This window comes from Myodes glareolus, chromosome 25 (assembly GCF_982192425.1).
Source record: "Myodes glareolus chromosome 25, mMyoGla1.1, whole genome shotgun sequence".
Lineage (NCBI taxonomy): Eukaryota > Metazoa > Chordata > Mammalia > Rodentia > Cricetidae > Myodes > Myodes glareolus.
This window is the reverse complement of record NC_142050.1, coordinates 31,333,358-31,350,614: the sequence shown is the minus strand read 5'-3', so window position 1 is coordinate 31,350,614 and position 17,257 is coordinate 31,333,358. Positions and strand designations below refer to the sequence as shown.

Genomic DNA, 17,257 nt, shown 5'->3' with positions numbered 1-17,257 from the left:
ATGATGGAGAAAGGAAAGGTTCTTTAGTATTTTTCTAAAGATACTAGGTGCTCCAAAGCTAGAAATGAAAATGTGCTCGGTTCTTATGCATACACAAGACCTCTGGTCCCAAAAACTAATTTCTAAAAGTAATTCAATAGCAACATACTTCTTTGGAAAGCTTTCATATTACTAAAAGTCAGACAAACTGCAAAGGAGCAGAACTGAATTCTCATCTGCAAGTCAAAAAGACTGTTGTCCCTAAGGACTACTGTGCAGCTCACCATGTTTTTGAAGTGACCATTTTATTATAAACTTTGGATCCCATGTTTGATCTATTTTTTCTCAATCCTGATATTTCTTGTAAAAAAAAAAGAGTGATAGTGTCACAATTCATGACTATAGCTAAATCTTTTTTAATTTCATTATAATATTCATCTCCTTGTTCAATTTAACCTACTAGTCAGCATTCAAAAATAGACAACAAATTCAGCTAATACAACTACAGTTAGAAACCAAGTGAGTTATTTTAAAATACAAAACACAAACATGAGATGTTCATTATATAAAAACTAACTGTAAATGCATAATAATCTTCAACCTGAAAGTTTAGACTCCATAAAATATTATTCAAGAATATGATTAAGAAATGTCTCAACAAATACATTGTAAATACATTTGTAGGCAATAAAATAAGATAAAGATATCATCTCATAAAACGTAATATCAACAATGTCCATCTATGAGCAGGGCATTATCATCACCCCTCCCCAGATTCAAAGAACATGCTGAGAGAAGAGGTGTATAGAAATCAAAAGCAAACAGAAGAAGTGAGGTGATGAGCAACACTCAATCCAGGGCATGGCATAGCCATTGCCTCTTGAACTTGGCAGCAGCTGTACCTGTATCTATCATGGGTCACACTCCTCCCTGAGTGTTTACATGCAGCTAATGTTGCTAGGAGAAGAAGAGACATTTTCTTTGGTGATATAGTCACTGATAAGGTGCCATGCTCCTGTGACCAACCCCTCACCCATAGTTCTCTAAGCAAGCCTAAAGAAACTCATTGGGCAACCCAAAGAAAAGGGGGAAGAATTAAGGGGGGGGGGAGAAACAATATTAGAAAGAGGACTAGTTGGGAAGGAACGGTGATCAGTAGAAATGAGACAAGAAAAGGTAATTAGAAATAAATATCAAAATGTACTATATACATGCATGGAAATGTCATAATAAACCCATTATATATAACTAATATGCTAATGAAAATAAAAGAAAAAAGATAACATTAACAATTTTTACAAGAAATTATTAATGATAGGCATTATATGGCTATTTTAATTAAAAATATTTTTTTCTAGAAACCTACTATTGTCCTATAGTTTGTCTTTACTAAGGAAACACAATTCACTCATTCAGAAATGTATGTACATATGTACGTATGTATACGTACCTCAAGAGGTGTTTATTACTCCATTCATTATGTTCAACAACACTACTGTCTATGACATCTGGCATCCTGAGTCTTGCTATGATGTCAGAAATGCCAAATGCCTTAGACATGCTTTAATATGGAAAAAAGAAAGTTAAGAATGATCCCTTCTGCCGCACTCACGGTCATGCAGCTAACATTCCACGGTACCTTCTACAATATGGTATTGGAATGCAAAGCTAGATTTCCCATCTCCATCTACCCTTAACAGTAGTAGAGGATCCTCCAACCTTTCTGGGCTCCAATTTCCTATTTTCTTTCTTGAAACTAACAGGTCCTTCCATTTGTACCTACCTAAAGAATGGTTCAGAAATTACAGGACTTTCTTGGATCAAAAAATACTACACAAAGTCTTTTTTTAAGGTTGTGGACAGTAAATGTCTAGCTACTGACATAATTTCATTTCCCTTATCTAGACTGCTAGGGCACACCATCTCAGCTTTTAAACCCCATTCATTGCAAGCATGAAGCAGTGGTTGAGAACCTGTGCACTGGAATCAGATAGTAGCTGGAATCTTTAGCATAACCGAGGACTTGTGAGTCATGTGACACTGAGGAAATTCTTCTGAACCCAGTTTTCCTCCTCTATTCTGACATGCCAGCAAGGTTAAATGAGACAGTGTGCATATGAGTATAGCACATACTACACATGCATGAAAGCAGAGACTGGTACTTTCCAGTGCCCAATTCTAAAGGAAGTTCCAGGTAGATCTTCCTGGACATTCTTGCCTAGTTCCTCTGCAAATGCTAAACAAGTCTTAAAGACAAACACGATGACCTAAATACAAGTCTGAATATCCAGAGACATGATACTATTAGCATGACCTCTGTCTTTTTAAAATTCTGAATAATTAAACCTCAAAATCAGTGAAGACACATAAAAATGAGCATAGACATCTGTAGTTATGCAACCCACAAAGAATATATACTAGGAAGAGATGATGGAGCTAAAAAGACAAAGCTTGAACCGCTGACCAATGATCTACATTTAGGATCTTTCAGATGCGTTGTGATCTACATGTAAAGTGGGATGATAATTTACCACTGCAATCAAATGAAGAACTGAGTAATAGCCTGACATAAAAACTTAAATGCAAGCATGAAGAACCACCTTAAACAACAACCCTCTCTGCAGCAGTGGAATAGGGTGTCTCAATAGTAGCAACTTATTGTGAAAATCTGCTCTTGATACTCTAAAGTTACGCAAACAAATGGTATGCTCTGAATTACACTGTGTTTTAGTTTTTTAAGTAAAAGGCACAGACAGGCCATAAACATAACAAAAAAGCCAGAGGAAAGGCAAGGATGGTTAAAAAAAGGGAGGAGGGGGGAACAGCTGGTATAAGCTGTACATAACACTCAAAGAGGCAATGGGGCCCAAAGAGTTTCTTCAACAAGTGCAAGAAAACTCTAGGTAGTAAAGAAATGAATACTTTAGATCCTGGGAAGGAAAATACACTCAGTATTCTTCAGGTTGCCAAAAAGGCTTGGATAAGGCCTCCTGTCTTAATGAGCTCCACTCCATTCCCACCTGTTCAGATCAACAACAGAGTTAACTGCAACAAAAAATATACATACAAACCTTTGTGGTCTCCAAAGCCAACAGTGCAGGGCAAATGCATCATACATTTGCTGAGGCTTTGATGTATAAAAGGATGGGAATTTAAGTGCACACCTGTGCACAGGATCTTTTTCTTCCAATATAACTTGTACACATATTCTCTCTCTCTCTCTCTCTCTCTCTCTCTCTCTCTCTCTCTGTGTGTGTGTGTGTGTGTGTGTGTGTGTGTGTGTGCGTGTGTGTGAGAGAGAGAGAGTTAATATGTCTCCCTCTCCTCCAACCTTCCTCCCTCCCTCTCCCTTTCCCTTTTATGGTTTTTCAAGATAGGGTTTCGATGTGTAACACTGGTTGTCCTGAAGCTCTCTTTGTAGACCAGGCAGGCCTCAAAGTCAAAGAGATCCGCCTGCTTCTGCCAGGATTAAAGGCCTGTGCCGCCGCCACCACCAGGCCTTGTCTATCTTCTTTTGTTTAGATAAATACATTGACTCTATTTTTTTAGTTAATTGAAAATATTTTATATCAAGTTGGGGTTAGGAACAATTAATCTGACTTTACAGAGGGTACCCACAGTCTTCTGACTCTCAGAATGTCTCTGAGGCTTATCTGACTAAAATTATAAAATTGTCATCCAGTATTTGAATAAGTCTGATCCCTTTGTCAGTCATATTTCCTCCTAGTCCTCTAATGGAATGACTCACATCAAATTACTAATCCTACATCATAAACAAACCCCTAGCCTGGTATTAACTTGGAGATAAGTGGCCAACTTTAGAAATGGGTTTAACTTACCTAAATAAATTAGAAAGATTAAAGATTTCTGATTAGCATGTCATTTATACTTTGATTTATTCAATCTTATAGAAATAAGAACATCTCAACAGCGTGGGTGGCAATAATGTGCTGTCTCATGAGTGAAGAATTAGCAAGTTGTTAGGGGAATGGAAAATAATACAACCATCATGTGTCACTTCCAGAAGTCATGAAAGATACTAAGGCATCACAGACGAAGTAAGTGTCTCAACCTAGAAGAGCAGCTCAAAGGAAAAGTGGGTCAGACAGGCACAGCTTTTTTTCTTTTCTTTTTTTTTTTTAAAGGAAGGGAGTTTTGTAATGTGAAACACATGGATAGAAATGATCTTGGCTAGAAACTATTTTACTATGATCACAATCATAAACAATTGTAATATATTGGTACATCCCATAAATCATGGGATAGAAACCATAAACAATTTTATGACGCACAGTGTTGCAAAAATCCTCAAAGTTACATTTGTAATGATTTACAATTATATGATTATTAGCCTTGGTGCTATATTTTAATATTTATTATAATTATTCCAATAAAGCTAGTTCTTTCTTTATGATACTCTCCTTAAAAAATTTACCACTATTTTGAGGCATACATAGGAGTCCATGGCTCAGAATCTTGCTTTAAAAAAAAGAAGAATAAGAAAATTACAACGAAATAACATAAAATTGGGCATAAAACCCATTAGCAAGAGATATTTTTTCAAGACTTGCATTATGCTGAAACTACAGAAAGTTAGGAAGAAATACATTATTGTTTTTCCCAATAAACCACAATAAGACTTAAGGGTTACAGAGGACTATTTGGTCACAATGGGAATGATTTCCATCAACTAGTCTGACCTTAGAAATACTGGTTGTCCGGCACAGTTGTTCAGGAGAAGAAGGCAGTTCAATGCCAACGTCAGAAGTCACATCATTCTCAGTATGGAGACCTACTAATACACCACTGAAGGGACACCAGGATGCACTTCAGGAACCATAGCCCTCACTGTGATAAGATGGAATAAGGAGATAACCCATGCAAAACAGGTAGTCATCTGATGTCACACTCAAAAAGATGTCCTGAGTCAAAAGATCTTTATTTGTAAAGAAAAGATTTCAATGACAACAAAGTAACTTTGTGAACTACCAAAAGGACACCAAACCAATCACAAACCAGTATATTATAATTTTCAAACATATTTGGGCAATTCTGTATGTATCTAAAAGATATTCTCAAAATAGTGGTTTGTAAACCTCATTTGCAAAGTTCTAAGTAAGAACTCACTACTGAAAGGAACCTTACAGGAAAATTCTAAAGGTATATGCTTTAGATTTCAGCTTATACCTTGCCTCCAGCCCCGAAAACATTTGTAACCACTCTCTGGAAAAGCAGACAGTAAACTCTGACCTCAGTGTTGCATGGTTCTCCCCAAACTAATGTACACAAAGCTGTCACTTAATATACACAAATGCGTACTGAACTTACATGTAAAATCTGTCTTAACAAACCAAGTCATTATTCCATGACATTCTGAACTTTTTATTAATTTTATTTTATTTGTTAAAAATTTCCACCTTCTCCCCAACTCCCTTTTCTCTGCCCCTTCCCCCCTCCCCCTCCTCCTCCCTTTCTAGTCCTAAGAGCAGTCAGGGTTCCCTGCCCCGTGGGAAGTCCAAGGTCCTCCCTTCTCCATCCAGGTCTATAAAGGTGAGCATCCAAACAAACCAGGCTCCAACTTTTCTTTCTGGCCTGATTTAAAAAAAAAAAAATCCTTGTACTAGATGCTCTAAAGCAATCAATACATGGGACACTATGGCACATTACACTCATTAATTGAAAATTTAACTGAAGATAAGGTAGTAACCATTTTGTGGCTTTGGCTTATAGCTTTCTTCTCTCAGGCAGCAGGAAATACAAGGTAAGAGTGTTGTCAAACATTCACCCTGACTTAGTCTAAAATATGCTGATGTCCTCCAAATCCCTTTATATAGATCAGAACCTACTGGTCAAGAGCCAAGAGCAAACCTATTTGCCTTCACATGGCCATACCCAAGAAAGGTCCTCCACACCCTCAAGAATTTTAGTCTGTCACACACTGAAACAAGGTCAAACTACAAATATTCAAAGATCTTAGAGGTGTGGGAAGGTGGGGGATTGTCTAGACACAATTTTGCATATTTAAAATTGTCTGTAGCTAGGAGGAAAAAGAAAAGGAAACTATTCCTGGAACAAACACATATTTCCACATTCTTCTTGCTACATGCTGTTCCGTTTTTGAAAAATCTGCATGTGGAATGATGATTCCACTGAAAAAAAAAAGATAGTACCACGATAATTGTGCCCAATGAGCCCAAAATATTAAACTTTTATTTTTCAACTATGGTTTTCATCATCTCCCCCATACAATGCGATATATATGATAATATATTATTTGTTATTCAGAAGAGTAAGAATTCTATACAAAACAAATGACTTCAATTGCCTTATAAATAAAACATGGATAAATGTCTAAGTAAAATAAATTAAAGGAATATTTGTATTTGATCATTTCATCATATTACTGTCTTTGTCTACAAGCTGAAGAAGCTATTGTGTGTTTCCTGTAATTCATTATGGGTAATGTCTATAATGGAGAAAAATTACGACTAAGTTATAAGTGAAACTCAAACAAATAACCCATATTAGGCACCGCCACAAGACTCAATGCACACTAAAAGCACAAGTCTCACTAATGATGGCCAACACCTGTGCTGCAGAGCTTTATTGCTATGTTTTATTTAGAAGAACTTTTACCAGGTTCATGAATTAAAAAATTAAGTCATTAGAAAGTTGGTACATTTATAGTAAACTCCATTTTTAACTCTTAAGGTTTACTAAAAACAAAAAGGAAATATTAACTTTGAAGAAACACATTTACTGACTCTGATTTTAATTAATAAGGATCATGAGATAAGCTAATTACATCCGGTTTTAATTAAAGTGACCCTACTGCAATAATGTTATTTAGTTACAGAAATAGATATATATGACAAAGAAGGGAATACATCACAAATCATAAATACATCGGGGTGTACCCTGGGGATGTCATTCTAATGGTATATTTGCTTCTTCCCATTATAGTTGAAATGCACTAAGGGGCACAAGGAACTTCAAAATCCACAGAAATAAATGTTAGCAAATACTCTCAGAATGCGTAATAGGGACATTTTTGTTTTTTAAAGTAAATTTAACAAATGTAGCAACAACTATCTGCAATGAGGAAACTTTCTTCCTATGTGTGATGAGCAGACTTATTTACAAGCATAAAATTTTGATTACCACAGACCAAAGGAATGACTCAAGCAAAGTCTCGGGAATAAAGAAAGTACTGTTCAAATAAGTAGAGAAATGTGCTCAAGCCAATAAAAGTGAAAGTCTGGTTCATTTAAATATCATTTTGAAAATGTGCAAACACTGTAATGTTCACCGGACAGTTTCACACTGTCTCAGCTTACCGTGCAGCCTATAGAATGTGCATTTAAAGCCCTGAAGGGTCAATATCCCACACAACAGTCCTATTTCATACATCATCACCAACAGCAAGCAGCCGGCATCCAGAGAGTGTTCATACCACACCAGTGTAATCTCAAATACACAACTGGCTGGCTTTTATGTCTAAAGAGGACAAAGAACAAATGAAACTCAAAAACTTCACACTAGCCAAGCCTGTTGGTAGGAAGGAGAGAATACATAAAAGGGACAAAGGGGAAAGGAGATTAGAGGTGGAGGAGAAAAAAAAGAGGGAAGCAGGAAAGGTCAATTAATGTAGGAGGTAAGAATTGTGAAAAAAGCTTCAGCAAATGAGGGTAAAGAGAATTTAAAACAACAGTCAAAACTACATTAATGTTAGTTTACATAGAAATTTCCCATTATATGCATTATATATTGTGATTTCAAAAGCCATTTATTTTTTATTGAAGTATACAATTCAAAATTTAAAATATTTTACAACGAGGCACTCAATATGTGCTACACTTGCATTATTATTTAACACAGGACTTCTTCCCAGTGTTTCCAAGTCTGTTTCTTCATCAACAAACAAGCTCATCGACTCCATTTCAGAACAGAGGAAAATAAGGGTCCATTCAGATTGGGAAAATCATTAAGTTCTATGCATGGGCTACTGTTCATAGAATAAAAGAACAAATATAAAAGCTAGGACCACAAACGTGGACACATAGGCACACATACACACACATGCAAACATAATACTCCCCAGTACGTCAAAATTTTAAAATGATAAAACTGTTATGAAATAATATGGCAAGCATAGGGATCTAAAACAGGTAAACTGGCAATGGGTTATACCTAATCCAGTTGTGGGCCAAAGTGGCCCCATGCGAAGCCCTGATGAACAACCAAGACTCTTGGTTACTTTCCATAAACGGTTGGTAAGGCAGAAGCTGTTGCTAAAGACAACACCCACAGGGCTCACTGAACACAAAAGAAGGTAAAGTGGTACCTATTTGGAATCTGCAGCTGGGGGTGAGGGAGGATTCCAGACCCATCCCCAGCATCCCCTCCCCTGGGGCTGCCCTCTTCAAATTCTGCCCCTGAGAAAGCCCGCCAAAAGTTAGCCCCTCCTCGGGGCTGCTCAAGACCATACCTACAGTCTATATAAGACCTGATAGCCAAATTTGCCATGTGATACCTCACCCACCCTCCTGAGGGTCACCCAGGACTGCTTTGCTCGGAGTAAACTTGGATTTATTAATTTTGTTTAATTGGTTTACTATATCAGCAGTGGCAGATTTCCAATAATCGGGGATTTAAAACTTTTCAGTGTCTCCCTAGATCAATCACTCCTATAGACTAGTGTTCATGGTACTTGAAAGTACCCTTCAATCTACAATCATGGTCTGCCTAAAATATGCATTAGTGGGACAAACCTTGTAAGAATAACCAATCAAATCTCATTAGACTTAAAGCTCACTCCATGAGCTGGACCACATCCCTAACACCTCTCAAGTTCTCACCTCAAGAACATGAGACTAGATAAGTAAGGAACTTAGGGAAAAACCAAATACTACTATTTTTCTAAAACAACACAGCAATAAACTGACTCCTAACAACACTCTGATATACTTATAGATCAGTGCTTTCTTCAGCCATCATCAGAGAAGCTTCCTCCTGCAGTAAACGGGAATAAATACAGACACACGGTCTGACAATGTGTAGAGAGAAACAGACCTAGAACACCCAGACCCGAGTGGGATGTCGCCACCAAATCCCTCCCATCAAGGCACAGGGAACTCTCGGGGAAGATTGTAAGAGCCAGAAAGGATGGAGGATATCAAAGAATCAAAGCCATGTAAGCACAAGACTGAGGCACACATGCAAGCACACTGTGACAGTATACATAGGGTCCACACAGGTCTGCTCCAGATGGGATCTCCAACACTAAGAGGAAAGGTGGACACATGAACCCCTTCTCTAACTCAGAAGCTATCTCCAACTGATAACCACTGACAAATGAAAAATTAGTTTTCTCCAATGGAGTCTTACTGGAGAAGCAAACCACTCTTAAGGGCGTGCCCCATGCAAAGTAGTAGATGGGCAGAACAAAATAAAGTAAATCAATAGCATCTTTGGAGGTTTTTTTGTCTCATGTTTTGTTATTGCTTGCTGGCTTTCTTTCATCTCCCCCCCTCCCACTTCCTTCTCCTTTCAGATCTTTTGCATTTTATGTTTTAAACTTTTGTGTTTTTATGGGATTCTTGTTTGTGCAGACTTGTGTTTCTTCATCTATATGTTTCCTCTACTTTTTCTTTGGCTCTTTTTCTTCTGTTTGCTTTGTCCTAACTGATTTATTTGTTTTTATCTTGTTGCATTTTAATTTATTAATGTTGTTGTTGTTCTGGTGCCTGATGGTTTTCTAAGGAGAAACAAAAAGGGTGTGGATCCTAAAAGGAGGAGAGGTTGGGAGGATCTCAGAGAAGTTTGGGGGAGGGGATACTAATCAGAATATATTATATGAAAAAAATCTATTTTCAATAAAAGAGAAAAGTTTTATGGAAGCCTGTATTTAATAACTTTTGAGAGTCACGTTCATTACAAATTTATTCAATTTAATTTTTTACTATTAATTTTAAATGTTTGAATTATGATAGGTTTGAGATTTCTGTGCATCAATGCTAAGTTCTCATCATTTCTGACTTGTTTACTTGGGAGGTGAGGTACTGAAACCCTGCTGCATAGACTCCCTACTGGGGGATTACAGTCAAGCAGCACCATGTGTCAGACCTCTTCTCAAGAGATTTTTCACTACTCTCAAATATAAAGTATTTGTATAACAAACATATAAAACATGTTTATTCCTACCTTCAAATTTTGCAGTTTTAGTCTACCTTAATATTTTAACTATCTGTAATTTGTCACAGGAAATGGGATGACCTGGTAGATTTATTTGCAAATTGTTGTTGCAGGAATTCTAACAAAAGCAATTGGGTCCTGAAACCTGGAGGTGTATCTCTTTCCTCTGATACCATCATTGCCTTCCCCCAGGGACTTCAGGAATAGCTGTCTGCTAACAGTGGTGTCCTACAAACACCCAAGTTCTCTAAACTAGACTCTCATGAATCTCCTAAAAAATCACTCTATTTCCTATGACAGTATCTCATGAATTCCCTTTCGACTTTACTATTTTTCTTCTTTATGATTACGCTTTCAATAATTTTTCTCAAAGTTTGTTCTATGTATTGGATTTATGTCTTTAAGGTTGTGCTCCCTAAATTCATGCCCTGATTTTTATTTATGACAAGTATGTTCTCTTGTTATCTTCATAAAACATTTAAATCACTACCTAATACTTTGTAAACCTTAATGAAATATTTATTCACCTATACTTTCTCTTTACTTTAACATTTAAATATGTGCTACTTTTTCATAGTACCGTGAGTAAATCTGCTAACTAAAAGTGCGGAAACATGTTAGAGTCCCCACCGAAAATTCTTTGGAGTTGCAACAGGCACAACTTTGTCTAAAGCTTATTTTTATATATTTCATATAATTTCCAAGATGGAAATCTAAAAGTATTCTAAGAGAAAGGAGAAAATAATAGGAGGCATGAATAATTTAAAACCTTTTATCTGAAGTGTTGGTTGACAGCAGTTTCTGTCCCACCGGGTCCTGCAGCCATCTGTCCCAAAGAAACATACATTCTACATTAATTATAAACTGGTTGGCCTATTAGCTCAGCCTTCTTATTAACTAATTCTTGTCTGTATTAGTCGTGTAGCTTGGTACCTGTTATCAGCAAGACATTCTCATATTGCTTCCCCTGTGTCTGGGTGACTAGGGGAGACTGTGCCTTTCCTCTTCCCAGCATTCTCAAGTTCTCGTTGCCCTGCCTATACTTCCTGCCTGGCTAATGTCAAATCAGCGTTTTATCAAAGCAATACCACTGACAAATCTTTAGAGAGTACAAGACCACTGTCCCATAGCACTGGTGCTGTAAGAAAAAAAGTCAACCTTCTTATTATCTTGTAAGCATTCTACTTTTCTCTGCAATTCTACAGTGCCTCCCATCTAGACAGAGACGATGTTTTCCTGCTTTTCGGCTCTTTACCAAATGTGATACTTGATTGGCACAGAAGCACAGTAAGCACAGGGAATGTGATCTTGTATGAATAGGCCCTAGATAAGCTCCTGAATAATGGCAGGAACTGAAAAAGAAGATCCCAGTCATACAAGATGACTCAACCCTAGAACACCCAGACCTAACAGAGCTGTTCAAATCCAGAGAAGCAGACAGGCAATAATAGGAAATGAACAATAATAAATATTTGATGTTCGGTGGTCTTTGGAGTAGCTTGCTATACAATAAGACCAAAGTAATATGTGCATATGCACAGTTAAATTAAACACTCATTTTTAGTTTGATTTTAAAACGATTTAAAGATTCAAAGTTCTAACATGGAGGTTAAGGCAAAGTGACAAAAATTATTAACTGATTTAATATTCTCAAACCTTTAATACCTTGGCTTGATTTTTCCCCCCTTTTCAAATTTAACCCTCCTAACCTAAGATTGTCTGGAAATGCCTTAGTAACTTGTGCTTTCCCATGATAGAAATTCTAAGTTCCCTTTGGTGGTTGTTCTTCTCTGTCAGCTTGACTACATCTTGAATGAACTACAATCAAGAAATGGAGGGCACAATTTGGTGTGTGAAGTCTTTTTGTCCATGTGTTGCTTTTATTGGTTAATGAATAAAGCTTTTTTGGCCAATGGTTTAGTAGAATAGGGCAAGGTAGGAATTCCAAGCAGATAGAGAAGGAGAGAGCAGGCAGAGTCAAGGGGATGCCATGTAGCCACCACAGGAGACAAATGTGCCAGAACCTTGCCAGTAAATCATGAGCCTCATGGTATAAATATAAAATGATGAAAATTTAAGAAATAAGATTTAGCCAGAAATACTATTGATAATATTAAGCTATTGGTCAAACAATATTGCAACTAATATAGTTTCTGTGTGGTTATTTCAGGTCTGGGAGACTGGAAATGAACTAGCAGCCTTCATCAACAAAGTTGTGAGATATTTTTCTTAGTTTGAAGTGGATGAATCAACTTCTAGCCTGGACCTTGAAGCGGTAGGACACTAATCTGGGCCACACCTTTTACGGGAAGTCTATATAAGGACATAGAAGAAAACGCTTTTGCTGTTTGCCTGCTTGGCCTTGCCTTGAAATCAGCACATTCATGCATTCCTTCTCTGGCATTAGAATCTCCCTCTTCAGGATTCCAGATTATACAGAAGACTGACCAGCTAAGACATTCAACCTTGGGGACTGAGCAACTATTGAATTCTTGGACTTTCTGTTCACAGACAGCCATGATTGGAATAATTGGGTGGCAGCATGTAAGTCATTCCAATAAATTCCATGTATGTGTGTGTGTGTGTGTGTGTGTGTTATATACACATATGGTATATATAAGGTATATGTGTGTATGTTATGTTACACTAGAGAAGCCCAACAAATGCATCCCCCCTCTAAGAAGTTGCAAAGATGTTCCAACGTTTATAAATCATTTGTACAAACATAGTAATCATCATTTAAATGGGCAGAACTCGTGTCTCTATGAAGATCACATATGTACTTTTTAGCACAAACCACATCATTTTGGGGGAGCTATAGTACATCCTGTATGCCATTGTACACGAGAATAGAATTACATTTCAGGGGTAGAAATAATGAAGTAAGGTGCATTCATGTGCAAATGGTGTATTTGTATATTTATTACTAATGATGCTATCCCAATCACAAAGGGACATTTTATACATTAGCAGAACAAGGGGTATGCAACTCACTTTGAAATCAAGGACCCAAAGCAAAAATGACTTAAATAAATTATTTCTAAGGTAAATACCTCAAAATATAGGAAAAATGAGGAACTGGTATGTCAGATTCCACATACACCCAAATTAAATATAGAACTACCATGTCACTTAGCAGCTCCACTTGAAAGCTATATACAAGCATAATGAAAACTGTATGGACATAAAAAATTGAGAGTTTACATCATATCATAGCCAAAACTAAAAACAGCATATTGCTCATCAATTGATGAATGATAAAACAATCTGTCGATATAACAGAATATTATCCATCTTTGAAAAGCAAGAAAGTATCATTAAATACTATCATATGCAAAAGCTATGAAGTTTGTGAAAGACACAACTCTCAAGATCTCATACTATAGGATTTTATTATGTGAAATGTCCAGACAAGGTTAATTCTACAAAGACGAAATAGATTATGGCCATGTGGGATTTCAAGATTTGTGAGGTAATAGGAAATTACTACTAAATGGTTTCAGGGTTCTTTTAGAGATTAATAAAAATGATTCAATAACACTTTGGGAATCATAATGATACAATTCAGTGACTATCTTTAAAAACATTAAATAATATAAGGTGTGTGTGCACTATCTCAAGGTAATTGGTTTTTGGCAGAGGGGTAAATAAAGTAAGGTAAGAAACCAATACAAAAAGTCCCTCTGACTTTTGTGATGTTTACATAGATGCTGAGACTGACAGTGATTAAAAGAGCAAACACTAAATGTTTGGGATGGAGGGATGCCCAAATGACCTCTGGGATTGCAGAGCAACCCCTAGGGGCACTAAGTAAACTCCTGGAACACCAAGTGACGTCCAGGGTAACTGGAACGATGGCCCAGGTGTACACTGAGGAGCAACCATCTGAGACTTAGATTCACTGGGACCTGGAAGATTGGTTACTACAGACACAGCCCCAACTACACCTATCAGAGGAAAAGATGGGTAGACAAAGCAAGAACACACTCAACACCACAAAGAGCAAAGAGACATCAATAAAAATGAGTGGTCCTACAACAGCAAGAATTGAATAATCAAATACAAATGAAGCAGAAGGAAATGACCTAAAAAATAACTTTAGGAGAAATTTTGAAGACCTTAAGAGGAAATGAAAAATTCCCTCAAGTAATGGAGGAAAAGGCAAAAAAAAAATGGGGAAATCAATAAATCCCTTAAAGAAAATCAAGAAAAAGTGATCAAACAGATGAAAGAAACTATTCAAAACCTGAATGTCAAAATAGAAACAATAAAGAAAATAGAAACCGAGGGAATTATAGAAACAGAAATTATGAGAAAATAAACAGAAATTACAAATGCAAGTATAAACAACAGAAAACAAGAAATGGAAGAGAGAATCTTAAGTGCTGAAGGCACAATAGAGAAAAAAGACTCATTGGAAAAAGAAAACATTAAATCTAACAAAAGATTAACATAAAAAATCCATGAAATATGGGACACCAGGAAAAGACCAAAACTAAGAATAATAGGGATAAAAACAGAAGTCAAACTCAAAAGCATAGAAAATATATTCAAGAAAATCATAGAAAAAAACTTTCCCAACCAAAATAAAGATATGTCCAGCAGATAAAAGAATTATACAGAACATCAAACAGACTGGATCAAAAAAAAAAAAAGTCCCCTTGTCACATAATAATAAAAGCACTAAACATACAGAATAAAGAAAGAATGCAAAGAGCAACAGAGGAAAAAGGCAAAGTAACATATAAAAGCAGACCTATCAGAATTACACCTAACTTCTCAATGGAAACAATGAAAGCCAGAAAAAGTGCTACGCAGACATTAAGAGACCATGAATGCCAGCCAAGATTACTACACCTAGCAAAACTTTCAATCACCATAGATGGACAAAACAAGATATTCCATGACAGAACCAGATTTAACCAATACTTAGCCACAAACCCAACCCTACACAAAGTACTAGAAGGAAAACTTCAACCCAAGGAAGTTGGCTACATCCACAGAAACAGAGACAACAGATGATCTTAGAGCAGCAAATCCCAAAGGAGGTAAAAACACAATGACATCACTAACAATGAAAATTAAAATAACAGAAACTAGCAACCACTGGTCATTAATATCCCTTAATATAAATGGACTCAACTCACCTATAAAAAGACAGAGACACCTATAAAAAGAGGATAAGAAAACAGAATCCATCCTTCTCCTGCATACAAAAAATACACCTCAGAGGTTGGAGAAATGGCTCAGGGGCTAAGAGCATTGACTGCTCTTCCAGAGGTACAAAGTTCAATTCCCAGCAATAGGCATACATGCAGACAGAACACTGTATAAATATTAAATAAATAAATCTTTTTTTTTTTTAAAAAAAAAAGGAAACATACCTCAACCTCAAAGACAGACATGGCCTCAAAGTAAAGGGGTTCCCCAAATACAAGGGCACCTTCATAAGTAAAAGAAATACTTCTAAAGTTTAATATATAAAAAAGTTATGTTTGAAATATTCTGCTGAAGAAGACTAAAATACATAATCAACTAGAAAATGTTTCTAGGAAATATAGAAAAATTTCGATAGAATAACATTAGAAAGATGCTGAATGTATAGTTTTCATCTTCTATCTCTGAATATGAGCATTGTTAAATTTAATGTACTAAACGCTTAAAAGAGTGACTTCCAAGTCATGTGACTTGTCAGACAATGTTGAAGGATCTCAAATTAAGTTCAGTCACTTCCCCTTTATTCACCCCAACCTCCTCTTTCCTGGTCCAACCTGTGAAACTCTCTTCAGGTGTTAAAAAGGTATATCCTTACCCCAACCCCCTTTCCATTTCCTAGCATCCTTCTGAGATCTTTATTCAGTATCTTTTTTCACAGAGTTTCAGAACCTACTAAAGTTTTGTTTGATACTGAATTGATGATTTACTGTAAATGATCATGAAAGGTCAAAGAAAGGTTGCTAAAACTGAATAGACCAAAAGAAAGCCTGGAATTAATACTAACGCTGAAATACAACTAAACATCTAGTGGAAGCATGACACATGGTGAAAGCATTTTATTACAGTCAAGGTATGCCTTGTAAGCATCTAAACTCTTGATTCAAATTTAATCTGAAATCTCTGTTGAATAAGAGTCTAGAAACTAGTCGTTCACTCCTTATACTAAACATTCTTCAAATCCAGTTTTGTGATTCATAAATAAACCTCAAATGAAGGAGATATGCACAAACATCCAATTATAGAGCTTAGTGATTGTTAATTTGCTACTATAGCTACAACTTTTATGTCATTTGTTGGGGAATGTATCTTCTCAAATTGCTGCTGGCCCAGGGGAAAGGTGTACTGTTGATGATCTGTTAATGTGCATGCATAATTCTATTAGATTCAATATTCTCCAGGGAAATTGGATACTTTCTAAGTGTTATAGTGTTAAAAAGGAAGCAAAATAGTCAGAGGCAGCAAGCTTACCCTGACTATCACCGTCTTCCTTCATTTTACTCTAAGATTTATTGTACAGTTCTCAAAGTGATTTCCCTGGATCAGGGGAGCAGCTTCACAAAGCAGTTAGAAATGCTAATTCACAGACACACAAAGGAAAAGAATACAAGCAATGGAACCTACAAGTCTGGATTTTAATGAGCTTTGTAGGTTCCTTCTAAAGTTAAAGGATGGTGTCTTAGCACATATTCTGAATTTCATCTCTTTTTCCTGGATAGTAATCAAAGGTATATTCTTATCAAGATGGAGAATTCTGAAATTGTAAAAATGTTTACAACTATAAACTGATAAGGTATCATAAGTTACATCAAGGATGAAAGGAAACAGACACGGACCTAGAATTTTACAAACAATGCACGCTGATCAATGTTTTTGGAAATTAAGGACTCTACCAAATTTCAAATAGGATTATCTTGCTAACCCCACCTAGATATATAGTGTTAAGGAATACCCACAAGTTTGCTGTAACATTTTTAAAATAATGTATTTATTTTTATTTTATGTGCATTAGTGTTTTGCCTGCATGTATGTCTGTTCAAGGGTTTCGGATCTTGGAGTTACAGACAGTTGTTAGTTGTCATTCTGGTGC

The 17,257-nt window shown here is 36.3% G+C and overlaps 1 protein-coding gene across 2 annotated transcripts in view; it reads right to left on the bottom strand.

Annotated features, from left to right (window-relative positions):
- Exoc4 (exocyst complex component 4) overlaps positions 1–17,257 on the bottom strand; it is a 699,662-nt gene that overhangs the window by 471,082 nt on the left and 211,323 nt on the right. Inside the window, exon 10 of one of the 2 annotated variants that reach the window (XM_087901868.1) lies at positions 10,943–10,999. The exons of the other annotated variant lie outside the window; for it this stretch is intronic. Coding sequence (XP_087757994.1) covers positions 10,943–10,999 — 57 coding nt within the window. The remainder of the gene's footprint in view (positions 1–10,942; positions 11,000–17,257) is intronic. 2 annotated transcript variants of the gene reach the window in all.